Raw genomic sequence first — 27540 nt, 5'->3', positions numbered from 1 at the left:
TTTCATTCGTACTGCATCCCCTGTTTAAGCCCAGACCATGATGCCCCTCGCTGTCGGTTTTTGTGCCTTGTTCAACCCCAGAACAATTCATCGTTGGGCTATCTTTGCAGCCAGTTACTTTTGTACTTGGTCTCAGTACTCCAAAATGGCTTTGTTAAGCCATCTGACTACCGATCTTCCAAAAACAGTAAGGATAAAGACTAACCGCATAGGTTCAAAACTGCTGACGACGCTTCTGTTAAGCTAGTCACCAGTCCACCGGTACTCAGTGAGGCGCTTTCGCAGCCCTTGATACCCGCTACTTCAGATTCGCAGGCCTCTACTGAGACCCATTCGGAGTCTGGTATGCTGCGAGATGCTTCTTCAACTATGGAACCTGTGAATGTCTCTACCTTGGATGGATCCAGAGCAGCTGTGCAGGCACTGGCTTCCTAGAGTGTATTCAGGCCTACAGACTTGCATTTTAAACCAACGCCATTGTTTTCTTCCAGGCCTAAAACTCGCACCACGCCTAGAAAACTGACGACCAAACTGCAGGCTCAGGCCCATATGCCTAAAAAACAAATGCTTAGAATGGCTGAAAACCTTATTACCTTAATTAGGGGAAGTCAGGGTTCCCCCTTTAAGAGACCTAGAACTGATTTTCTTTCTGATTCTTCTGACCAGGAATCTGATATTTCTGGTCATTCTGATTGGTGAAACCTTACACACTCTTAGGGAGCATTTCCGCTGGGAAAGCCAGGATTACTCTGACTCCAAAAAGAGGCTTAGGGAATTTTTACTCCTACCTCAACACAGGCCTTTAGCTATCCCTCCTGTTCTGGACATTGTAGATGATGCCTTCCTGGAATCTAGCCTTTCCCCAGACACTTTACCTTCAGTTCCCAGAAAACTTGACGGGTATTACAGAGTATCTGACTCTCATAAGTTCCTCTTCAAGAATCCCTCTGCGGATCCAGAGACCATTTCCCAAGGACCAAAAGGCATTAAGGCTACTGCTGCCAAAAATCCTACCCCTTCTGATAGAGATTCTAGAGCCTTAGACAGATGGGGTAAGAAGGTTTACACTTTTGCTACTTTGGCCATTAGGGCTTTAAATTGCCAGCTTCATACAGGATTTAATCCATTCTGCAGAACAAGTTGAAAAGCATACTTTGCAATGTGGTTTTGACACTTTAGAAGTGTCTTGCAGGGCTGCTGTTACTGGGTCTGTACTTAGAAGGCATGCTTGGCTTAAGGAACAAAACTTGCCAGATCATGTAAAAGCTAAATTACTGGATGCTCCCTTAAACCAAGACCGCCATTTTGGCAACAAAGCAGAAGTCCTCAAAAGGATGGAGGAAAAAGCTAAATCTATGCAAACTGTTAAAGATTTCCTACAAGTACAGCCTCCCAAATTCAGTAGGCATTGGCCTTCAAAGAAATGGTCCTTTTCAGTTCGTTCTAGGCCTTTTCAGTCCAAACCCAGGAACAGCAGACCACCTAGGCTACAGTCTCAAGCTACACACAGACCTAAGCAGTGGGTGGCTCCCACCTCCAAAGCAGGGAGTAGTAAGCCACCCCCCCCTACGGAAAAATGGCACAATGACTTAACCTTAACCCTTCCAAGCCCTGCTCTACTACCTGCTCCCTTAGGAGGAAAGCTCGCCATGCATGCAAAAAACTGGGAAATCATTACCCAGGACAAATGGGTTTTGAACATAGTTTCTCAAGGATACAAATTCCACTTCCACACCCTACCATCCCCAAATGGTTGGCCAGACCTACCCCCAAATCAATGGGCAGAGGCCCAACAGCAAGTAATCTCTCTTCTCAATATCTGGGCTATTCAGCCTCTCCCAGCAGAACAATGGGGACAAGGTTTTTATTCAAGACTTTTTCCTGGTACCCAGAAAAGACAACTCCTGGCATCCTATCCTGAACCTCTCAATTCTCAACACTTTTCTGGTAGATCCAAAATTCAAAATGCTAACTCTGCAACAGCTTCTACCCATGCTAGCCAAGGATGCCTAACTGGCAACCCTAGACTTAAAGGAAGCTTACCTGCACATCCCAGTAAGGGAATCTTGCAGGAAATACCTATGCTTCAGGGGCAGGCTCCATGCACTATCAGTTCTCTGCACTTCCCTTTGGCTTATCTACTGCGCCCAGGGTATTAACAAAGTGTCTAGCTCCAGCCATTGCATTTTGCAGGCAGAGAAATATTCAAATTTACCCATACTTGGATGATTGTTTGATTCAGGCAGAAAGCCAGGACTTGCTATTAAAACACCTAACATTCATAAAGAAACTTCTAACCTCACTGGGGTACACCATCAACAAAAAGAAATCTCACCTAGTACTCTGCCAACAGATTATATTCCTGGAAGCAAGCTTGAACACAACTTCCCAGATGGCATTCCTTACTCCGGAGAAGAAAGTTTATCTGACAACCTACTTCAAACTATTAGCCACAAAACCCCAGCTATCTGTAAGGAAAATACTGCAAGCCCTGGGGTTCATGGCCTCTTGCATTTTACTAATTCCATATGCGAGACTGCATATGAGGAAACTCCAATGGTATATAAAAAGTCTATGGTGTCAACATTCTCAGGACCTGTAAACAATGATTTCTATCATTCCTTGTATCAAGACAGAGTTCCTTTGGTGGGCAGAGGCCTGCTACCACAACAAGGGACTCCCTTTCATTCTATCCCCTGCTGCCCAAGCCCTAACAACAGATGCATCAGAATATGCATGGGGTGCTCACATGGCAAGGCAGTGTATTCAGGGCAAATGGACCCCGAAACAGATGCACCTGCATATCAATCAAAAAGAAATGTTAGCTGTACAGAATGCGCTGACAGCCTTCAAAGGCCTTATTCTTCCAGGAGAACTATTGGTAAAGACAGACAACACCACAGTTTTGTTGTACATAAAGAAGCAGGTGGGAACCCACTCGTACCCTCTCTGCAGACTAGCCATGGCTCTTTGGAACACAGCCTTGAGCAACCAAGTACACCTGCAAACTCAATTCCTGCCAGGCAAACTAAATTCACTCGCTGACGACTTAAGCAGAAATCTCATGGACCCACACGAATGGAAACTAGAACCCAAAATATTCAGCCTCTTGAGGAACAAATGGGGGACACCAGAGGTAGACCGGTTTGCCTCCCCTCAGAACTACCAATTGCACAAATTCTGCACAAGAACTCCCCACAGCCAAGCTTGGAAAGTGGATGCCCTGCCCTTTAACTGGAAAGCCCTTCAGTTTATGCCTTTCCCCCTCTGCCTCTCCTCTAGAAGTTTTACTAAAGATCTAACAGGACAAACCAAGGACAATACTGATTGCACCAGACTGGCCACACCAGCACTAGTACCCCCTCTTGTGCAGTATGACACTGCTACAACCATGGCACCTGCCTCAGACCCCTTCTCTTCTGTCCCAGCAGGAGGGCCAGATTCTGCACCCTCAGATTCAAACCCTGAACCTTGCAGCCTGGCTTATTCCTTGAGCTCTCCCTTAGCAGCCCTCAGTAAGCAGGTACTGGATGTCATTCTGGAGGCAAGGAGGCCTAGTACTAGAAAATCATATGCTGCTGGAGCCTGGCTCAGGGGATGGGCACAACAGTGCCCAGTTTACCTCATATTCTACAGTACTTAACAGAAATGCTCCAGAGGGGCCTATCCTTCTTGTCAATTAAAATTCATGCCTCTGCCATTTCAGCACATTATAATACTTAGCCACCCCTCTTCTCTAACCCCTTGGTAAAGCAGTTCCTTAGAGGAGCCAAAAATTTATGACCCCCAAGGAGAGCCCCTACTCCAGCCTGGGACCTTAACTTTGTATTGGAAAAGCTCACCCCCCCCCCCTATTTGAACCAGCTGCTACAGCAGAGTTGAAATTCCTTTCTTGGAAAACAGCCTTCCTGCTAGCCATCACTTCAGCAAGAAGAGTGTCCTAATTACAGGCCCTCATGACAGTGAAACCCTTCGTTATCTTCCATGTGGACAGGGTTTCCCTCAGGACTAATACTTCCTTTATGTCCAAGGTGGTATTTTCTGTGGCCCTAAATCAGTTCATTCATTTGCCTACCTTTTTCCCTAATCCACAAAACAAAGGGGAACGAATACTGCACTCTCTGGACATGCACAGACAACTTGGATTCTATTTGGACAGGACTAAGCCTGTCAGAAAATCTGAGCAGCTGCTAGTTAGCTTTGCTGCAGGGGCAGAGGGGGAGGCCATTTCAAAGCAAACCATTTCAAAATGGATAGCCCATTGCATTAATTTCTGCTACAAGCACCAAGGAAAACCTACCCCACAGGGGATAAGATCACATTCCATCAGGGCTGCATCTAACTTTACAACCACGCAGCATTTCTCAGAGGGGTCCCTACCAGGCACATCCTAGAAGCTGCCACGTGGAGCTCTGTACATATCTTCACCAAACATTACCACTTGGCTATTTTTTCTAAATCCAGAGCTGGTTTTGCCGCTGCAGTCTTGCAGGGATTAATAGCTGGCTCTAACGCTCTTTAACTTCCTCCTCCCTTCCTTAGCTTTGGGAATCAACCCAAATGTGATGACTGCAACAGTGAAACAGGAAGAACATAAGTACAGTTGTGTACACTTACCATAAATGTAGATGTTCGAGTGTATTCACTTTTGCAGTCCTGGTTACCCTCCCTCCAGCCCCCTGACTTCTCTGGGCTCTACCTGTCCTTCTGGTTGGTATATTTATTTTTTCCTGTGTATTTGCTTTTTGATGGGGGTTCATTATACCATTTAATTGCTTCCCATTGTGGGGGCACCTGACATCTGGAGCAAGAAAAAGTGATGTAATGGCGTCGGCTGCATGTTTTATACCCCTGACAACCTGACGTCATGGAAGAGGAGACGGCATCTGATGCAGAAATCCGAAGATTCTGGTATTCAGGCCGGCTGAGGGCTACCTGCAGGCAGATAACCCAAATGTGATGACTGCAACAGTGAATACACTCGGAACATCTACATTTATGGTAAGTGTATACAACTGTACTTTGTGTTCGAGTGTATTCACTGTTGCAGTCCTGGTTACCCTCCCTCCAGCCCCCTGATTGCCTTTGCTTTCAACTATCCTTTTTGGTTTGGCATATCTTATACTATGTGTATTTGCTTTTTGCTGGGGGTGTGTCACACCATATAATTGCTTCATATTTTGGGGGTACCTGACATCTGGGGCAAGAAAAACTAATGTAATGGCGTCGGCTGCATGTTTTATACCCCTGACGACCTGACATCATGGAAGAAGCAACAGCATCCAACGCAGAAATCCCAAGACTCTGGTATTCAGGCCGGCTGAGGTCTACCTGCAGGCAGATAACCCAAATGTGATGACTGCAACAGTGAATACACTCGAACATCTACATTTATGGTAAGTGTACACAACTGTACTTTCTGGGTTGCATTCTATGCCTTATTTTTTTCACTACCCAAGAGATTTATTTACATATGTATTAATATTATTTTTGCACACACTTGTTCAACACACACACACACACACACACACACACACACACACACACACACACACACACACACACACACACACACACACCATGTTTTATTCAGGCAAATTGGAAGAGCATAATTTTGTCTACCACACAAAGATTTGGGGAAGAATCCAATGCATCTGATTAAAATGCATACAAGGAGAGGGAGGACATACAGAGTCCACACAGATGGAGCCACAGCCAAGAACTCAAACAAGTGTGTGAAAGTCAGCATAAACCATGAATTAAGGGTGCCTGCTTTTACAGGGGTGCCCAGTGTCATTTATTTATATAGTGAATATGTCTGAAGTTAACATGGAGTGAGTAAAAGAAGTAAAATAGGGAGTGCCCATTGTATGGTGCTGGAGTTAACTAACTGAAAGATCCATTCAGTATTAAAGTGAACACTTTCGCTCATGGACTGAAGCTTCTTCAGATTACCAGAACTAGGCCATTAGAAAGGAAATCTATAACAATCTGAGAATCAAAAATATAATTTGTTATCAAAAAAATCTGATGGGTAAGTACCTGACATTCACCTGTTCACTACAGCTCTCCTCTGCTTCACAGACACAGTAAACCATCTCAGAAATGAAGGCCTGCAAGTGTCAACTCTTTTTTTGGATATGTCCAAAGCATTTGACACAGTCTCACACCAAATCATGCTAAACAAACTAAGCCAGTATCATCTATCTAATTCCACTCTTACCTGGTTCCAAAGCTACTTAACTGACAGGTACCAAGCTGTGAAATGGGAAAATTCGCTCTCTCCTCAGCTGCCCATAACTATAGGAGTCCCACAGGGTTCTATCTTAGGACCACTACTATTCACAGTCTTCACAAATGACCTCCACACCTCCACACAGCATGCATCTATAATTCAGTATGCGGATGTCACTACCTTAATCTGTGCTGCACAAAACATTCCCACCCTCCTGCAAACAACTCAACTAGCATTCTCTCACGTTGAAAACTACCTTACCAAAGCCCAACTTATCCTCAATCCAAAGAAAACTCAGCTTATGATTATAACCAGTTCTAACAAAAACACTAACAGTCAATTCACTATCTACTCCACAAATGCTACTCCAATTGCTCCAGTGGCACAGGCTAAGCTATTGGGAATAACCATAGACTCCCACCTAAAATTTGATAGTCATCTGAACTTAACTATTAAAAAAGTACATGCCAAACTGGGGTCACTCTACCGTATCAAACCATTTCTTACCAACAACACAAGATCAGCCATTGCTCGCTCCCAACTTCTATCCACCCTACTCTATGCATCTCCCATTCTGACTAATCTCAACAAAACTGAACTAAGCAAAATGGAAGCCTGCTATAACAGAATTGCCCGCTTTGCTGCAAATTGCTCATATAGAACTCATCACTGTACTGCTTTGAGACAGCTCCACTGGCTTGAACTGCCCAACCTCCTAACCTACAATCAGCTCTGCCTCTGTCATTCTATCTATTACCTCCCCAATAAGTGTCCTGCCCTCAAAAACCTAGTACAACATCACTCAGCCAAAAGGCCTCTTAGATCATAAAGCAAACTACTACTAGAAGTCACCAACAGCTACAATAGCTTTGGAGATGCGTTATATAGTAGTTCTTTGGCTAAAAAATGGAACTCTGTCCCTACTAGCATTCAAAACACATCATCCAAAGCCTCCTTTAAAGACCTCATCAGGCAACATTTCAAGCAAAGTTGGCAGTGCCATGATTGCTCCCCAGGCTAGTGAAAGCGGATAACATATACATACTAAATCTAGAGCAATTGATAATAGTTTTCAATCTTACTCACAAACACTGGCTAATCTACAATGTATGTACTGTACCTGTGTACTATGTATGTATTCTACCTACATTCCAAAGTTCAGCCGTACACCACAAATCTATTACTTACCTTTATTTTTAAAATTAATATTTTTTTTGATTGTACTCTCCACTGAAAATGTTTGTGCCACATACCACTGTAAAAACATGCCTCTTGTAATTTGTGTGTATACTGATTATGTCTAAATAACTAAATGTGTCTGTAATTTTTCTTTGTGGAGCTTTTCTCCCCGGGCCTCTGCTGAAAAAGGGCCTTTTCGGCTCAGTCAGACACCCCCGGTTAACAAATGTAAAATAAAATAGGTGTCATTACATGTAAGCCAGCATTGCCTGGAGCGGTTCAAGATCTTTTTCACTTGTCAATGTGGTTGGTTTGATTTACTTGTAAAATATTGCAAATCTTATTGTTGAGCAACTGTATGAAAAAATCTAAAGTCTAAACAATGATTGTCTCTGTGGCAGTTGCTTGAGTTAATCTTGAGGGTTCGGTTTTATTTTCACCCTATTTCAAATAGCCAGCGTACTGTGGTGGTCAGTCTCCTATTTCCTTGTGCCAGTTACCTGATACCCAGGCCAGTAGCTTCCTGTCTGTGGGGGGGGGGGTCCTGTCTTAAATGTAGGGGGTTTGGGATCAGATCAGAAATGCAGAGTAAACCCCAGACCTTAACCTTTTGGTTTGAATTAATAGAAAGTCCTTTGGTTAAGTTTTTTGAGCTGAAGGATGCTCTTGATTGAGCATGCAAAACTGAGACCTGGTTTATTGTATGCATTTGACCTGACTTGTCATTCCAGCTCTCTTTTTTTTACTAAGAGCATGTTCTTAATTCCTATCCAGATTCCAGTCCACAATTTTGTCAAGGACATGAAATTTAAACCTAAAGTGATCTGTAGTCTTAATAGAATGTTTTGCTAAAGTGTTTTTTATTAAATCCTATATCTAATAATAGTTTGTATACATATTTTTAAGTCTGTTAATGGTCTTCCCAACATAGAATGCTTCGTATTTTGTGCACTGATCTCTGTCAACAACCATTTCTGTGTTACAGTTAACTTTACACCTGCTGTAGTATTTTTTTCTTAGTACTTGGACAAGTGAAATGGTTTATGTTGCTCATGTGTTCACAGAAGGAGCATTTTTGAGCTTCATGACTCACATTTGAAAGCCCCATTTTCTGTGAGTTTTATTGTGTTCTTGTTACTTTTGCATTAGTCCTTAGTACTTCCGTTTTGAAAGTAAGCCTAGGTCCCTAAGATTTTTGGCAATTTGTCTGTTTCTGTTGATAATGTCACAATTTCCCTTCATAATCTTACAGCTAGATAAGTGGTCAACGGTGAAGGTAGGTAATGGCTATGCTATATTTTCTTGCTTCATTTTTGGGATCTTTGTAAAGGTTCTCAGAGCCTAGGTGAAGACTTGTTGATAAGTTCAAAAGCAGCAGGGTCTCCCTGGATCTTAATATCTAATAGCATTTAGTATGGAGTTTAGTAGTCTTGCGTCATAGTCGCAAGCTAAAAAGTCTGTTTCTGGGTGGTTAAAATTCGCAATAAAGTCATTCATCTCTTTTGAAAGGTTTGCTGTGCACATTACTTGGGACTTTATTATGTTTCATTTTTTGATCTGGTGGTGCGTGCTGTTGGCATGTAAAGGAGTGTTAGTTCTTGTCAGTTTCCTGAACAGGTTGTTTGTAAATTGTCCATCTACCTCTCTCTTACTGATGGTAAGATCCAAGAAATCTACTTTTTCTTTGCTATAGTGTGTGGTAAGCCTTAGGAAGTCAGTGGAATTGTTGATGTGCTCTAAGAACTCAAGGAGATGACCCTCATTACCTGTCCCATGTGTTCAAAATGTCATCAGTAAGGTGCAGGTAACAGGCAATATTAGGCTAAAAATCTGAGTTATAGACCTTCTCTGTTCCCACTTGCCTTGTGCTACATTGACTAGACTTGGAGTCACCATTGCTCCCATTGCTATTCCAGTTGCCTGATGTAATAGTTGTTGTTGAAACCAAAGTAATTGTTGCTGAGCAGGGTTTGTAACAGTTTAGTGGTGTTTTCAAAATTTTTCCTGGTAAGGCTTCTGTTCTAAAAAAATACACTTATACCAGTACTCGAACCTGCAAAAACTGCAAAACAGTACTGGTTGAAACAGCAGAGGACTTGAAGAAAGAAAATATGAAACACGTACTTTAGCGTACACCTTTTATTTAACTGCTTTCATCTTAAGACTTCCTCAGAACTTATCACAACCTACTAATTCTACAAACGTATATACCCTTCTTAATTAACACAATTATTTTATCAATAATTGCATTCAATTAGTAAAACATTAATTGAAACAATTAAAAATACATTCAGTCTTTGTTCACATATAGTTTCCTATTTTTTAAAAAAAATTTTATATTAATTACTTCATTCAGTCTTAGCAGTTTAAGTTCAAGTCGAAAGTGGTTAAATAAAAGGTGCACTCTACAGTACGTGTTTCAATTTTCTTTCTTCAAGTCCTCTGTGCCATCTTGACCAGTACTGTTTTGCAGTTTTTGGTAGTTCGAGTACTGGTATAAGTGTATTTTTTTTTGTTTGTATGACGTTTACCTTTTTAAATGGCTGAGGCAGCTTCAGAGTTGTTGATGGAAACTACCATTCGTTAAACTCCAACAGGTGAATCAAGCTTGTTTCAACTATTACTGAATACCATAATGGACATTCAAAAGACTACAACAAATTGTGCCTTTAAAGAAAAAAGCTGAGGAGCTGTTGACCAGTTTGGATGATGACAGAGAAAGTGTTATTGAGTACAAAGGGCCTTGTTCCCAAAAATGTTCCTTATTTCAGTCTCACTTTTTGCTTCATATGCTCCAAGAGTCAGATTCTTTGGGGAGGGGGGCAAAAGTCACTTTTTCCCCCCATTTCTGGGTAGTTCTGAGATCCACTCCCGTGTTATTATCTTTCTTTTTTTTCATGGAAAAACTTTGTTTAATTTTCTAATGTCGAGTTTGGGTATATAATAATCTTAACTGGGTAATTTCTACTGTGGGGAATAAATTAAGACTTTTTTCCAATATTTTTAGTTCCATCTCGGTGAGTGGCTTTTTGCTGTGGTTTCAGACCTTATTCTGGAGTTTATTTAGTGTCCTTTTTTGTAGTATTCCTGAACGTTTTTGATGTCCCTTTTTTTCTTTCCAGTTCCTATCTCATTGTGGCTGGCGGTTGTAAGATCTGGGGGGCTTTCATTGTCCTTCATATCTCTTTGAGGGGCACCATTCTTTACTGATTTGCTCTATTCCTTGTCCACATCGGCATCCTGGTTAAAGAGTCTGTGGGGTCCTGGGTATGGGGGCTTTGAGGGCCATTGCCTCTCAAAAATCTTGTTGTGTATGTTCTGAAATTTTGGGTTTAGAGTCCAGTGTTTCAATGCAGGCTGCATTTTCTCTTTTGTGGTTTGATACTAGAGTAGGTTTTTGTATGATTCTTCTTTTTAATGGGTGGATGAAGTCTCTTTCTGTTCATATGTATGGCTTATGCTCTGTTGGGCAAGTCTGCATGTCCTGTCTGTATTTGTGTGGGTTTCCTCCGTGTGCTCCAGTTTCCTCCCATATTCCAAAGACATGCAGTAGGTAGACTGAACACTCTAAATTGGCCATAGGTGTGAGTGTGTGTACATGTGTGGTACAGCAGAACAGACGCACCAGGGCTAGCCACCCGACAGTGTGAACCTTGGCTCTAGATGATTGTCGCTGTTGAAATGAAACCCCAACCCCATGTGAAAAAATGGGAAAAGGGTTGTGGATAGATGGATGGAGTTCCTCTCTCCTTTTGGAAGGATCTTGTTGCCACCTTGGTGCTAAATAGCCTTTAATGAAGGGTGTTTTGTGACACCTTGTTTCCGTTTGGAGACAGACTAGGACTTAATTACTAGTTCAGTTCTTCAGTTTATTTGGTCTTTATTTTATTAGTACTCTTTCTGTTTCTTAATTAAGTTTGGATTGTGAAAAAATGACTTGAGTTGCATCATGATAACTTTTAGTTATAGGTTGGGCTCATTACTATGTATGAAGTTGTCAGTCATGATTTATGATTATTTTGTGCTTTTTATATATATTAGTTTTTTCATGGGTTAAAGTTGTTATTGAAAAGTTGACCTGATGAAGTCAAGTTGGTGGACAAAAGCACTTATAAATTAAAGCTGAGTTACTCTGATGACCAAGTCTGTTTGAATTTGTTTCTTCAGTACCTTCAAATAAGAGGAATTAACATCCAAAATATTGGATTGTTTATTATTGTTGCTTAACAGTGTATTGCTTTGTGTTTTTTTTTTTTAATTTTTCATATTTCACCAATAACAAAGAAGTGAAGTCAGTCCTCTACCTGAACGCTGGGAACAGCTATCTCCTCACATTTCTGTTGTTTTTTTTTCAGTTTGTGCAACAGCTACATTTTTATTGAATTAATTGATGTTCAAACTTCTTGCATGATAGCTACTGCCTACCACTTTCAAATAAGCTTACTTAAAAAAAAAAAAAAAAATCCTTAAGAAGATACTCAGAAACCCAGCTTCTGAGACCTTGCTTTCCTCTTAGCACTAATTGACAAAGCTTTTCTAAAATTGCTCTTGGATTCTGGAATAACATCTGAAGAAACAGGCAGTCTAGTAACTGCATCACATTTAAGAAGCAGCTAAAAACACTTCTTAAAACAATTGCATTTATTCAGAATTTATAAAATACCTGCTAATTAGTTTATTCCATAATGTATTTCTAATCCTATTATTCCATACAGTGCACATTTGAGATTGATTGTGTTGCTTCCAAAGGTTATCTTTATGCATTATAGTTTCTGTATTCTTTATTCTAAATATGTTGTGTATTAAGATGATTTAATTTTCCTTTGTACCTCATATTGTGCATATACACCTTTTTCTTATCTTGTATGTAGTCTTTGTTCAAGAGCATGCCATAAATTAGGAACAATAAACTGTCTGTTGACTGTTGGGTCCTGTTAGTCACTTTTAGTAATTTTCTCTTATTTATATCCTTCACAGTTGTCGATAATCTGCTCTTATCTTATGTTTATCTTGATCAGAATTTAACTGTTGATATTTCATTGTTCATGGGATCAAAAGAAATGCAAAGCAACTGAGTCTTGTGACAGTTTACTCTTTGCCAGTACCAACTTTTAGGCTGCACCCTTTCTCCCTCTTGAGGTGGGATAGGCCTGTCAAGCCCAGAAAGAATATTTTAATCCCTGTCAAATCTTCCTGAATGCATTTAAAGGAAGATAGTATATCATACTGCTTAATTTGCAAGGGAGTCTAGTCCAGGGGTGGGGGGAGATGCTGCATAATGACCTTCTGTAGCCATTGTGTTTTATTTTATCTTCTGGTAGAGGTTTAGATCATTGGGTCTGATGTTAGTGGGACTGTTTGATTTGTGGGGACATAGGACCAGTGGGTCCCTAATGGCATGCTAACCAAAACACAGAGCACACCCCTTAGGAGTCTGTAAGAAACTGAGTAAAGGAGCACTGCTTCCAGTCCTTCCTGGTAGAAGGGATTTTAGGCCAGCAATGATCTTAGGAATATCTAGGGTCTTTTTAATTGTTTGATATGTATAGTGACATACATCCTAAAGGGGGCATTTTACTCAACAATTGGCTTTATCAGTTCTAAATATAAGGGAGCAAGGACTACATCAGGTATGTGTGAACACAAGTTCTTGCTGAAGGGTTAGGTGTTAGCAGTGTCTGGATCCAAATAGGTAGCTCTGTTTTAAATGAGTTCAGAGCAATGTTGGGTGTTATTCCTTAGTTTCCTAACGTAGTTAAAGAAGGACTTGTCATTGTCCTTGGCTTTTGCTTTGGAAGACCTAATAGCATTTTGAAGTTCTTTTTATAATAGTTTTGATATTATCCTTGTTATGGGGGTTTTTGATCTGCTGTACAATGAGTATTTTTTTTCTTTTATTGGAGAGCTTATTTATGTTGGATGACCCCCAGAGTGGTTTGTTTTTGAATTTCCCATTATGTTTAGATTTGTGTGTGCGAATAACTCATTTGTAAAGCTACCCTGCTATGTTAGATTTGGGGTTTATGCTACATAAGTCAACCTTGAAACTTCATCATAGAATTTGATGAGTTTAGTACATTTGAATTCCTTGAAATTCTGATATATTGGTTTCAGTGGGGTTAGAAATTTTGAATGCAAAGAACACTAGTTTATGATCCGACATAACCATGGAAGGAGGTACGGGGGGGGGGGGGGGGTAGTACATAAAAAAGGTGTATTTGTAAGGGCCAGGTGTAAAACGTTTGTCCTCTAGTGAGTTTGTTTTCAGTGTTTTTACGAATTCTCTTCTGGGCATATTCTACTTGAAGCTATAGGTATTCCAGTCTCACAAAATAATGGATTTTCTGTCTATGGGGAGTTCATCAAATACGTTTATGAACCTTACATGATTTTCTTGAAATATAGAAGGTGTTCTTTATCAAGATGTGAATTGATAACTTGTCCTGTTTAGTGTGGTTTGGAGTTTGGTGAGTTCAATTTGTGGGGTTCTGGGAATATGTCTGGAGGTGATATGGTCTCTTAACAAATATGGCAATGCCACCACATTTTCCATAGGGCCTGAAGGCATGGTAGGTGAAAAACCTAGGTATGGAGGGTATGCTTTCTATACATTTAAACCAAGTTTCATTAATGACACAAATGTGGATGTGTTCCAAATACGGGGGACTCTCAAGGTCAGGCACTTTGTTTTTGAGACTTATGGTGCATTGAGCAGAGCTGCCTTAATCTGACCCTACTTTAGATTTAATATGTTAGCTTGGATCATGTGCATTGTTTTTATGGTTTATCTGAATATTCAGTAATTTACTGGTTTGTATGTAGTGTCACTTTTGTTGCTGTAAATCCATTATTTAAAAATGCTTATCTGATTTCTGTTGTTATGGCGTTCTGTTAATTTATTTGTATTTGCCCAAGTGGCTTGGGTCATAGCTGAAAATTATATCAGGACCAGCCAAGCTTGCCTGGTTGGTTAATTTAATTTTTGTTTTATTTTATATTTGTTAACCAGGTAGGTAGGCTGGTCCTCGATCCTTGTAGACATGACCCAGGCCATCGTTTGCTGCAATCAAATGGTACAAACAAGTTAACACATGCTTATTATATTGTAGTTTTCATGACACATTCAAAATGTTAATTGTTAATTTAGCTAGTCTGTTGCACACATAAGTTAAATAAAATTTACAAAACTCTTATGAAGAAATTTCACAAAACCCTCCCAGCGGAAGTCCTAGAAATTTCTTGCAGTAAGAGGAGACAGAGAAGTAGCAGTTATTTGCAGTTTAAAAGCCATTACATACATTATATGGGCTTTATTGTTTTATTTTTTTTAGTATTGCTAATGTGTTTTATTGATAGTCATGATTTTCTGCTCTGTTTGTCACTTGTACGTAATACAGCAAGCACCTATGAAGGTGCAGATGTCTTTGCTTTTAGTTAGCCGTCAAACATCCACATTAGAATTTCATACTCCGCTCTCCAGTTGTAGTGTAAATAGGCTGGATTCCTCATTCTTGAGTGAGACGGCCAGAGAAGTGACCCCACTTAAATCTTGTACACCAGTGTGTGCTGTGCTTATTGCAAATCAGCATAAGGATAGATCAGAGGAAGTGATGCAGGGAAAGCTGCATTTCTGTAATAACTTCTGCGTTGTAGACTGTTTAATTGTGGCATTTGTGTGAGGCATAAAGGGGCACTTTTTTCGGTTGTTTTTGTATTAACAGAGTAACAAGTCAACAGTATTGTTTAGAGGTGAATAATGGCTCTGGGCTACTACCACCATGTCCAGAGACTCTTGAGGGATGACCTCTACTTGATTTTTTGTGTATTGAAAGATCGCAGTCTTTTCACCTTTTCTACCTTTGCAGAACTAATAATGCAGTTGACAGTTGTGCCAAAGTCCTTAACCTCAAGATCAACATCCCGTGTGACAGATTCATTCCCTGCCTTTCCTGGTCCTGTTGCATTTTATGTTTTTCTAATGGTTTGCATGGGCATCTTGCTTGCTCGTAATGAAGTAGTCTTTGCAGCCACTTTTTATGCAGATGTTTGAATACGGTCTTGTCTAGAAGTTGGATGTAGTTCTGATGGGTGTTTTTAGTTAGTCAATGACTGACTTTTGAAAACCCAGTTGATGTAACCCTCAAAGGTGAATGGTCAACCCACAACAAATGACCTTGGAATTATTTATGTTAGTTTGGGGGATACGGACTCCTCAGTGACAATGGTGGTGCCCCCCCCACACACACACACACACACACACACACAATTGTAGATGTGCTACTTGTTCAGTTTTACAGACTTCACTGAATGGACTTTGATGAGTCACTTATTGAATAAAAATAATGTATCTAGTAATTGTCAGTGCCAAGTGTGGACTGAATGTTTTAGCATTGTTCAAGGTATGACATGAAGTCAGTACATCTTTTTATTGTTTATTTATGTTTTTTTTTTTGAGATGTCACATTACTAAATTAAAGTTCAACTTGTCTGTCATTTGCAGGAGCACTGAATGAAATGGTAAGTCATCCAGGTTATTATGCAGACTTGATTGAACAGTCAGCTGGAAAATGCAATCTGGCAACAGATGAAATAGAGCGAGACTTGCATCGGTCCATGCCAGAGCACCCTGCTTTTCAGAATGAGATGGGCATAGCTGCTCTACGGAGGGTTCTTACAGCTTATGCATTTCGAAATCCCAATATTGGATACTGCCAGGTGAGCTGCACATATAACCACAGAAAGTTAGCTTTTTTCATGAAATTAGAAAATTTGTTGTCTGTTTGAAGAACAAGAGTATTCACATAAATTTGTGTTCTTCCCTGTCTTTTTTTGAAGTGAGTTTGATGACTTTGCTTTTAATATACAGATTCCTACATGTCTTTCTTGCCCTTACTAGCAGGTCTCTTGTGTGTGTTCCCTTTTTCTCTACTGCTTTATTAATTTTCCAGTATTACTGTTTTTCTACATTTGTCTTGCATTCTTCCAGAGCTTTGCCACCTGTCTGCAGTTATTCTTTTGCTCCCAGTGTGTCCCTTAATATAATTATCTGCTAATTATTTTTGCCCTTTCCCAGTCTACTTCTGCTGCTGCTTTTATCTACCCCAGCGTGTGGAACTTATTAACCTCAGGTTACTTTTCACAGCTGCCTGGAAGGACTGCTGGTGTCTTGCAGATACTGTATTTTTTATTTAAATTTTGAGGGAGCACAAAATTCCCAAGTCTCTCAGTGGACCCTGGGATGTGCTTTCTAATTGAAAGATGTAAAATTTTGAAATGAAGTGGAGCATCATTGTAATTTTTAGTGTGTTAGAACCATCTTTTTTTTAAGAAAATACCTTTGAGTTATCACTTGTAACATAGGCAAGTTTAGATTTTATATAAAAGTAATCCAACCATATTAACAATTCACATTTACAAACATTATACATCACGTTTAGTATTGTGCACAGTATAATCAAATCAACATTACATAAATTGTTCAGTTCCTCTCTTCCCTTAGACCGTAGTCCTCCTCCAAAACATTTTTCTACATGTACTGTTCCCACGATGTCCATTTTGTCTATGTAATTCATTCCTACCCTTTTCTAAAGAACTCACTTCCTGAGTTTTATCTCTATTACAATATTCACTACTTCAAGTATGCTTGGTTAAAACTTTGATTTCCATTTTCCAGTAATTGCCTTTTTGGCATCCACCAGAAATAACCTTAATAATGCCTTACTATGTCAAGGTAATGCAGATCATGTATCCCAGCTCAAGAAAATCATTTCCTTAGTTACACTCATTTGCTCACCTAGGGGATTTTTAAAGTCTGCGAACTCATTACACTCTGAGAACATATGCTCCCAGGTACCTCTTTTTTCCCTATTAAACCTCCATCATTGCCATCTACCTGAGGAAAAATTATTTGGAGTTTGCTTGGGTTATAAAAGTACTTATGCAAACACTTCCAGATAAAAATCCTTAATCATCTAGATTTTGTTGTATATTTGAGAGCCATACAGATCTCCTGTCATTGTTTATTTGTTAAATGCTTACCTAATCTCTCTTCCCAATCTTTTCTGATCTCCTCTGATTGATCCCTATAGTTATCATGCAATATTTTATATGCCCTAATAATTATCTCTTCTTAACAGCAACTTCTGTTCTAGATTCAACTAAACGTCAACCAGTATGTAGGTATTTCATTTATGATTCTGTTATCCCTTTTTTTGCTTATATTCTTATCAGTCCCTGATATGGAAGGCAATTTCTAGCCTGCAGTCCAAATGTCTTCTTGGCCTTTTCCCATTCTGTTACCTTTTCCTCCCTAATTTGTTCCCAGTACTTTGGTTCCTTTGCCAACTTCCTTCAGTAAATTTCATCCCCCTCTTGCCTGTTCTCTGTACCCCTAACTAGTCATCCCTATCTACAGAAGCTCCTTTCTCCAGTCCACTGTTGGCTTAGTTCTTGGTATACATTCTGCTACCTTATGAATATAATATGTTGTACGACTGTTAATCACCTTAAGGATCTGCGTCCAAAATCCCACTCATTCCTTATTTCTTGAAATAGTGTTAGAACCATCTTAATATTGTAATGTGGATTGAGGTATTTTATTGTGTATTCAAACTGGGATCTGGGTTTTGATTTTTATCACATGTACTCAAATATTTACCTGAGAGCTTGTCATAATAGTACCAATTTAAATAAAGCACCCTACAAAATCTGTCATCTCTATGATGTTAAACATAAAAAATGTCATCTGCTATTGATTACATATTGGTAGTGGTCTATATCCCTGAAGAGTCAGATGATCTAGGTAGGGCTGAGTGGCTAAAAGCCTGTACGCCTACCTTTGAAAGAAGATTTTTGGTCTGAAAATAAGAAGAACGTCATTGGGTAGAGAGCAGGCATTAGTCCTGTAACATGAACATCTGTCATTCTGCTGTGGTCTGTATAAAGATGGCATTATCACTAGAATAATATGTAACTATAGATCTTGGAAAGGGTTACATGAATCTAAACTCTAATGGGACTAGTTAATTTTAAGCATCAAATGGGACATTGGTTAGGCTTAAAATGGACCAAAAGGGCATTTAGTCTAGTACTGGCCTATGAACCTGTATGTAAGCTGTTTGTAAATGCAAAAATGTGGTAAGTGTGCAAATAAGCCATAGCAATGGAGTTGTCAAGAGAATTCTGCCTTCCCACAAAATAAGAATGTCCTGCTTTCTACTGCCTCTGCTGAAACACAAGGTATTCTGCCATTATTGAAAATTCCCTTAGAAAGAGAGGTCCCCATAAGGGTGATGTTGGCATGCTACAGGTAAGCAGAATGGGAGAATAAAAAGATCAGTGACAGTGATGACAGGTTAGCTTTCTTCAGGGTGAAGGGCGCAAAGCAGTGTAAACATGTGACACGTGGCACTGTCTGTCTCTCACATAAATGTGACTTCACAAGCCTCTCCCACTTCTCATTTGCTCTTGCTGGTAAATCTGTTCAGGACCATATTGTAAAAACTCACCCTTTAAATCAGTGAAACTTCAAGTACCCTCCTGTTTATACTTTCCCATCCACAGGTTGTACCCTATAACACTGACATGCATATTTTTTTATGGATACTAATACACATGGATGGATATTTACTAGATGATATTATTAGACAGATGTATTTTTATTAAGTTGAAGGTTGCAGGAGCAAAACAGGTCCAAAAAATGAAGAGTATCTCAAGACCAACTATGTAAAAAGAATGAGTATTTATTTAAAGATGAGCGCTTTCACTGTTAACACAGCTTCTTCAGATCTAAGTTAAAATAAATAAAAACTTAAAATGGTTCTTTTATATGATCACCTCTAGTGGTCAAACAAGTAATTACAATGAGGAAAACGTAAACTGATTCTTTTGTATGATCACCTCTAGTGGTCAAACAAGTAATTACAATGAGGATACATATAATGAATGAATAACAAGTTGGATATATATCATAAAATCACAAATCAAATAGATGTTAAATGCTCAAACAATGCCTGTCCTGAAAATACAGAAAAATCCAGTCAACTACATTTCCAAATGAAATGACATGAAAAATATATATAACCTACATAAGAAATATGAATAAAAGTGAGTGTTGAACGGGGGGGGGGGGGAGAAAAAGAAAAAAGCTAAATTCTCTAGTGGTCAAACAAGTGATTACAATGAAAAGAACGTAAACTGGTTCTATTGTATGATCACCTCTAGTGGTCAAACAAGTAAATACAATAAGAATGCATGTAATGAATAACCAGTTGAATATACAAAATATATGTCCTGAAATCACAAATCAAATGAATATTAAGTGCTCAAACAATACCTATCCTAAGGATACAAAAAATCCTAGTCAACTACATTTCAAATGGAATGACATGAAAAATAGCGAACCTATATGAGAAATGTCATAAGTGAAAGTAAGTATTGAAGGGGGGGGGGGGAAATGAGGTAAAATACTAGTACAGATGTCACTGGAGAAAGCAGATACAATCTGTTTAATATTCCTACGTGTTCTTAGTCTCGGTTTTATCGAGGCTCTATCATTGAGGCCAGATCCTTTATCTGCCCTAAGCCGAACTATCCAGTCACATTCCTTGTTCTCTGTATGCGTCCTAATATCACCGCCTCTTATTGCTGGAACTATAGTTTCAAGTACTCTAAAACAAAAACAGTGCGATCTTCCTGCAAGATTGACGTGTTTCGCTAGGGCATTATAAGGTGAACCCTTCCTAATGTGATAGATGTGTTCCCTCATTCTGTCCCTTAATGATCGGTTGGTTTTCCCAACATAAAAGTGGGAGCAGATCTGACAGGTGGCCAAATATACCACATTAGTGGTCATGCAGTCAGCCTCCACATTTATTTCATAGGTGACAAGCGTATCAGGATGTAAAAAGTTGCTGTCTTCATTAATAAATTGACAGAAATTACATCTACCACACGGTTTAGTATGTCCTGCTACTTTGTTTACTGTTCCATACTTAGGATAGCATAGCATCTTTTTAAGATTGTTCTTATTCTTGTACAAAAATGGGAGTTTCACCAACTATGACTCTTAATTTAGGATCAACATGCATGATGGACCAATATTTATTGATGATATCTCTAATCTCATTATTATCTGATGAATAATATGTTGAAAACTTAACATGAGATGATATGTGCTCCCTATTCACCTGGGTGTTGGAACTGTGACGTCCAAAATATGGTGTAGCTACGGTGTTACATAGTCCTAAGGCTCGAGGCAGAGTCTTAAGAGACTATAACAGGAGCATAGAATCATTATTAGACCTGCTGATAAAGGTGGTTGTATTGTAGTGATGAATACCCTACACTACTATGATTCTATGTCTAGTATGCTGCATGATAAATTTTATAAAGAGACTGAGCTATCAGCAGTAAAAGAAGTTATTTTATATGTACATAACATCCTATCAGATATTCATAAGAGTGGTTTGATCGATAGTGATTTACATGAATACCTTCTAGTGAAAACACCCTTGATTCCAGTTATACATGGCCTGCCGAAATTACATAAGAATGCCAGTGACCCACCCATGAGACCAATTGTCTCTGGCCGTGGATGGGTCACTGAGCATATCTCTGTATACATAGAGAAACATCTGAGGCAAGTACTGAACAAGAATAAGTTTGTAATGAGGGACTCCAAACAGTTCTTAATAGAACTATATGATTGTTTTAACTGTAATGGCATCACTGATGAATATATGTTCGTGACCCTTGATATACAATCACTCTTTACGGTCATTCCGAACACCTTAGGACTTACGTTTATTTCTGAATATCTTAAGGAACATAGTGAGTACGACATAGTGAAGATTGATTTATTGGTACACTTCCTGGAACTAGTATTGGAAAACAATTTTTTTGTTCTCAATGACATCATATACAAACAGGTAGATGGAGTAGCTATGGGCACTTCCTTTGCCAATAGCTACGCCAACATGTTCCTTGCACATTGGGAACAGCATATCTTGTTCTGTGAGACATTATTTAAAGAACACGTTAAGTTCTATCGACGTTTTGTCGATGATGTGTTTGTGATATGGAATGGCACTTTAGAACAACTTCAATTGATGCACACTATCATGAATAATCTAATTGATTGTCTCAAATTTACAATGCAGTTTTCATATAACAGAATTGAATTCCTGGATTTGTATATTGAAAAACTTCCAAATGGTCTTATTAATACAGGAGTGTACAGGAAACCATGTCATGTTAATACCCTGCTCATGAGAGCGAGTATGCACCCTCCTTTTGTATTCAGGAATGTTATGGTAGGTCAGGCCATTAGAGCATCAAGGCTAAATCCTTTGGAGGCAGGCTTTGTATCTGAACTAGAGGACCTTAAAAGTAGACTTTTGCAGAGAGGATACAATATTAATGAAATTGATCCTTCTCTGGAACGAGCCTTAGGACTACGTAACACCGTAGCTACACCATGTTTTGGATGTCACAGTTCCAACACCCAGGTGAATAGGGAGCACATGTCATCTCATGTTAAGTTTTCAACATATTATTCATCAGATAATAATGAGATTAGAGATATCGTCAATAAATATTGGTCCATCATGCATGTTGATCCTAAATTAAGAGTCATAGTTGGTGAAACTCCCAGTTTTTTGTACAAGAATAAGAACAATCTTAAAAAGATGCTATGCTATCCTAAGTATGGAACAGTAAACAAAATAGCAGGACATACTAAACCATGTGGTAGATGTAATTTCTGTCAATTTATTAATGAAGACAGCAACTTTTTACATCCTGATACGCTTGTCACCTATGAAATAAATGTGGAGGCTGACTGCATGACCACTAATGTGGTATATTTGGCCACCTGTCAGATCTGCTCCCACTTTTCTGTTGGGAAAACCAACCGATCATTAAGGGACAGAATGAGGGAACACATCTATCACATAAGGAAGGGTTCACCTTATAATGCCCTAGAGAAACACGTCAATCTTGCAGGAAGATCACACTGTTTTTGTTTTAGAGTACTTGAAACTATAGTTCCAGCTATAAGAGGCGGTGATATTAGGACGCATACAGAGAACAAGGAATGTGACTGGATAGTTCGGCTTAGGGCAGATAAAGGATCTGGCCTCAATGATAGAGCCTCGATAAAACCGAGACTAAGAACACGTAGGAATATTAAATAGATTGTATCTGCTTTCTCCAGTGACATCTGTACTAGTATTGTACCTCATTTTTCTCCCCCCCCTTCAATACTTGCTTTCACTTATGACATTTCTCATATAGGTTCGCTATTTTTCATGTCATTCCATTTGAAATGTAGTTGACTAGGATTTTTTGTATCCTTAGGATAGGTATTGTTTGAGCATTTAATATTCATTTGATTTGTGATTTCAGGACATATATTTTGTATATTCAACTGGTTATTCATTACATGCATTCTTATTGTATTTACTTGTTTGACCACTAGAGGTGATCATACAATAGAACCAGTTTATGTTCTTTTCATTGTAATCACTTGTTTGACCACTAGAGAATTTAGCTTTTTTCTTTTTCTCCCCCCCCCCCCTTCAACACTCACTTTTATTCATGATATTTCTTATGTAGGTTATATATATTTTTCATGTCATTTCATTTGGAAATGCAGTTGAGGGTTTTTTTTCTGTATTTTCAGGACAGGCATTGTTTGAGCATTTAACATCTATTTGATTTGTGATTTTATGATGTATATCCAACTTGCTATTCATTCATTATATGTATCCTCATTGTAATTACTTGTTTGACCACTAGAGGTGATCATACAAAAGAATCAGTTTATGTTTTCCTCATTGTAATTACTTGTTTGACCACTAGAGGTGATCATATAAAAGAACCATTTTAAGTTTTTATTTATTTTAACTTAGATCTGAAGAAGCTGTGTTAACAGTGAAAGCGCTCATCTTTAAATTAAATACTCATTCTTTTTACATAGTTGGTCTTGAGATACTCTTCATTTTTTGGACCTGTTTTGCTCCTGCAACCTTCAACTTGATTTTACTTCTAAGTGCTTTTTAAACTGGGTGACAGGCAGCATTCATCTGGTGTATTCAGTGGTGTGCTGTTTTAAGATGTATTTTTATGTTTATAGTGTTTTAGTTGGATTATGTTTATGGTTAGATAGCTATATGTTTTTTTTTTTCTTGATTTTAATTCTTGTCACTGACCTGATGAGGGCTTTATTGCATTAGGTAGACGAAAGCGATTTTAGTTAAAAGTCTTTTTGTGTGTATTTTATGCTTTTCTTAATACCTGGTTTTGGAATGTGAGTTGCAAATAGGTAGTGTTTTCCTTAACTAGGATTTAGTTTGATCTAATCAGTAGTAGTAGTAGTAGTGTGTGGGGTGGGTACTTGTTCTAAAATGCACTTTTACGGCCCTGTTTATACTGTTTGCCTTGAATAGGCTGGTTTAAAATTAAACAATATGTACATTTTCCACACCTACTTTTAAGTATATAAAAGCTGATATTTTTAACATTGTTAAAATATTTCAGATTTTTTGTTATTGAGGATAGTTTGTCTGTGACGAGTAAAGGCTTGTTGCTTTGGAGCACTGTCTGGGTTTCATGATTTTTGGAAATTATTGTGACTGAGCTCATCAACAAAGTTTTAAGACCACTAGTTTCTTTGTCTTTTACCTTATAAAACTGAGCAGCTGTAATCATCTTTTGGAGCTTACATTTATATCAAGTAAGAACCAGTACTCAGTGTTGGCCTTCAAAATAGCAGTAAATATATAATTTATAAACATTACTACCTTAGTGGTCCATTGACAAGAGTGAAATAAAAAATTTGAGCAAGAATGCACATTTATCAGTATTATACTTTCTTTCCTAGGAGGAATCATAATTTTGTAAGCACTTCATGATGTAATTTTTATAGACTTGATAGGCAGCGGTTCTCTGGAAGTACAAGAACAATCTCATGCTCCCAGAAAACGCTCCTTTCTGACATGCCTTTAACAACTGATGTGTACGCATATCCAGAAAACTGAGGCTAAACTCTAAGCAGCAACCCCCAAAGTGAAGATATACATACCTACCACCAGATATGCATAGATTTGGAGGACTACATCACAAACGCTTCCTGTGTACCTCAAAAAGCTGAAAGCTCAATACCAGAACCTCAGACGTGTAACATCACACAGACCTCCCCTGCTTACAGTAAAATCAAAAATACAGGACTGTGCCACAGCAGCAGGACCAGTTTGTAACAGAATATCAGGGTAAAACAAATGATTTAAATCCTACTGTACATCTCCAAGGCAAACACTGCAACTTGACAGCTCCCTCAGATATAGTAATTTGTGATTCCATTGTAGAAAAAAAAAAAAACATGCCTCACCGGCCTTTTTCATGTCTGCTTTGGACTAAAATAAGAGAGAGCACTTATAGCTATGTATTCTGGCACCCACTACAGTTCCCCTGATTGTGTATCCCCCAACTCTTAAGTTGAGGAATTAAAAAGGTCCTGTCTGAGGTGAAGATGAAAAAATTCATCTCCTTTAACTATTGTAAGAGGCAACACATGAAACGTTAGTGTTTCAGCCTGTGACACACGTGCAATATCAGCATTAATTTCTGAATGCCAGTATTGCACCACCTCCAGATATGCATCTGTAGATTGAAGGTTGCTCCTGAGATGGTTGTCCCCTTTGCCCTATCTTAGCTATGCCACTGAAGAGACATGTCATGTAGGTTAAAGTCAGTGATGTCATCAGAACCACTGCAGACTCCTGGATTTCAGACTCTGGACTATAGACAGAGCATTCTTCGTGATCTTAGTTGGTGCTCCACAGAAGGGCTGCAGAGGTGAAGAAAAGAGGGCATTCAGGCAGCAGCTGCAGCAGCTCATTAATCAAGCAGAATGTAGTTAGTTGGTCATGATAATGGGGGATCTGAATGCTCATATCAGGACACACAGTACAAGATATGAGGATTATCTGGGTCTACATGGTCGGTGAAACAAGAATGATGAAGTAGAGACCATTCTAGACCTCTGTGTATGGGAAACAGCTTAGTGGTGGCCAATATATGGTTCATTTAGAGAGAGGAGTCCCAAGATCACATACAAGAATGGTCAGCATGCAGCTCAGGTAGATGGTTTCTTGGTAAGGAAAGGGCAATGAGGTCAATTCAGAGACTGCAAAGCTATCCCTAGTGAAATGGTTGGCTCCCAACATAAACCACTGGTGACCGGAGTCAGCATCAAGCCATGGTCAGGCAAGGTTCTAAGGTTAACAGATACTAAGCTGAAAACCTGGAATTTGACTGGACCAAAAGCACAGGAGGTCAGGGAAGTACTTATGACTCTAGAACCTCAGGAAGAAGAGAAAATTGGTGAAGTCAAAGAAGAGCCGTATCTCAAAAACTGCTTGTGTGAGAACAGTCGAACAGGTATGTGGCTGGGCCAGGCATAGAAATAAGATACATAAGGAAAGCTGGTGGTGGAATGCAGAAGTTTAAAAAGTTATCAAAAGAAAGAAGGATTGCAGGAAGAAATGGGAGGTAAAGGATGGAGTTGGCTTAGATGAAATGCTGGTTGGCTAACAGAGGTGAAGAGAGTAGACACAATGACAAAGTGCAAGGCGTCAAAGAAAGCTCTTCAGCTTCTGGAAAGTGACTCAGCAGATGGCACAAAAAAGCTCTATCTGGTTGTAAGACAGTGATCAAAAGTTAAAAAAGACAGTTGGCAGACATTCATAAGTGATACCAGCAAAAATCTCATCAGCAGTCCTTAGGATAACAAGAGCAGATGGAGTGAGGATTTCAGAAAACCTCACAGAAGCTTTACTGTCATACTCACATCCAGTGATGAAAGAGGATGGAGAACCCACCCAAGAAGAAGTGCACAGTATATACTAAGAAAAGTCAGGGAAACTGGCAGGCTCAGATGATGTCACTTGAAATATGATCAAGATGTTGCATGCATCACGTCAGAAATGGCTTCAGAATGTACTCCTTGCAGTATGGCGACAGAGAGGCGGAGGGAGGGAGATAGGGAGGCATATCCTAAATGACTGAAGAATAAGCCTTGTAGTGCCAGGGTAAAAGATCAAAGGGGATTGTCACACCTATGGGCCCTTTCAGTTCAGTGTATTCTAGCATGGTTTCCCACTAACCCCCAGATTTTTCCACTTTCTGCAACAGAAGTTGAAAAGTAGTAACATTTTAGCACATTGTAACATGATTGAATAAAGCACTATTTTTGTCTTTCTTGTGATTGTCCAAGTCATGTATACACTTTTTCAGCATTCTCCCAGATTTATCCACGTAAAATGTGAGGCAGGTTTTGTGTTTTTTTTGTGTCTCTGGTTATGACTCTTCCATTAAGACATTACCTCTGCCTTGTATATAGAAACTTAACAAATCTGTTATGTAATCACAAGCCCCATGGTATCATGAACAACTGCTCAGCAGAACTCAGTCACTTTTGCAAAATTAAAAAAAATAACATGCCTGTGGGATAGGTATGTATCACCGAGAATGCGTGTACTATGAAGCCATTATCCATTCCACATAAAGTAGAGTACTTTTACTCTGTTCATAGAGAGTAAGAGACATATGGCTGGATGACCACACATTTAATACTACTGACACTCATGGGTAGGGGAAACATGTAGTTATCCCAACTTATTCAGGTTTCACCCATCTGTGGCTGTTTGTATTGTAAAATATAAGACTAATAATTACCATGGAAATGCAAGGCTAGGCTTCTTAAGATCCTCACAGATCAGTAGCATATTAAGTACCTATGAACATATGAATTAAGCCAACACAGGAATGAAGAAAGGAGATTTTTGTCAACAGGGATTACTGCAAGTAGGTGTATAGAAAACGGGCAAGAGAGGTTGGAATTTACTGGGAAAAATTGTTAAAGGAAACACGGTATTGGGAGTAACTAACTATAGACGGGAAGGAAATAGAGTGGGATGAGGCCATGCAGAAATTTGGAGTATAGGTTAAAGACTGCCTTCTCTACCAGGGATTGATATTATAGTATAGCCAAAGAGAAAGGAACTGTGGTACTAAGTGAAAGACCACCTCTGATACAGTTTTAGTTGAGTCTAAAATAGAAGCTG

General features: G+C 39.1%; 1 protein-coding gene across 3 annotated transcripts in view; it reads left to right on the top strand.

Moving 5' to 3' along the window:
- TBC1D9B (TBC1 domain family member 9B) overlaps positions 1-27540 on the top strand; it is a 2477681-nt gene that overhangs the window by 930226 nt on the left and 1519915 nt on the right. For all 3 annotated transcript variants that reach the window (XM_044069590.1, XM_044069591.1, XM_044069593.1), the window contains one exon: positions 15915-16129. In XM_044069590.1, coding sequence (XP_043925525.1) covers positions 15915-16129 — 215 coding nt within the window. The remainder of the gene's footprint in view (positions 1-15914; positions 16130-27540) is intronic.

Source organism: Protopterus annectens, chromosome 4.part0, assembly GCF_019279795.1.
Source record: "Protopterus annectens isolate FY-2018-M chromosome 4.part0, PAN1.0, whole genome shotgun sequence".
Classification (NCBI taxonomy): domain Eukaryota; kingdom Metazoa; phylum Chordata; order Ceratodontiformes; family Protopteridae; genus Protopterus; species Protopterus annectens.
The sequence above is the reverse complement of the archived record's forward strand: the minus strand, read 5'-3'. Positions and strand labels throughout refer to the sequence as shown.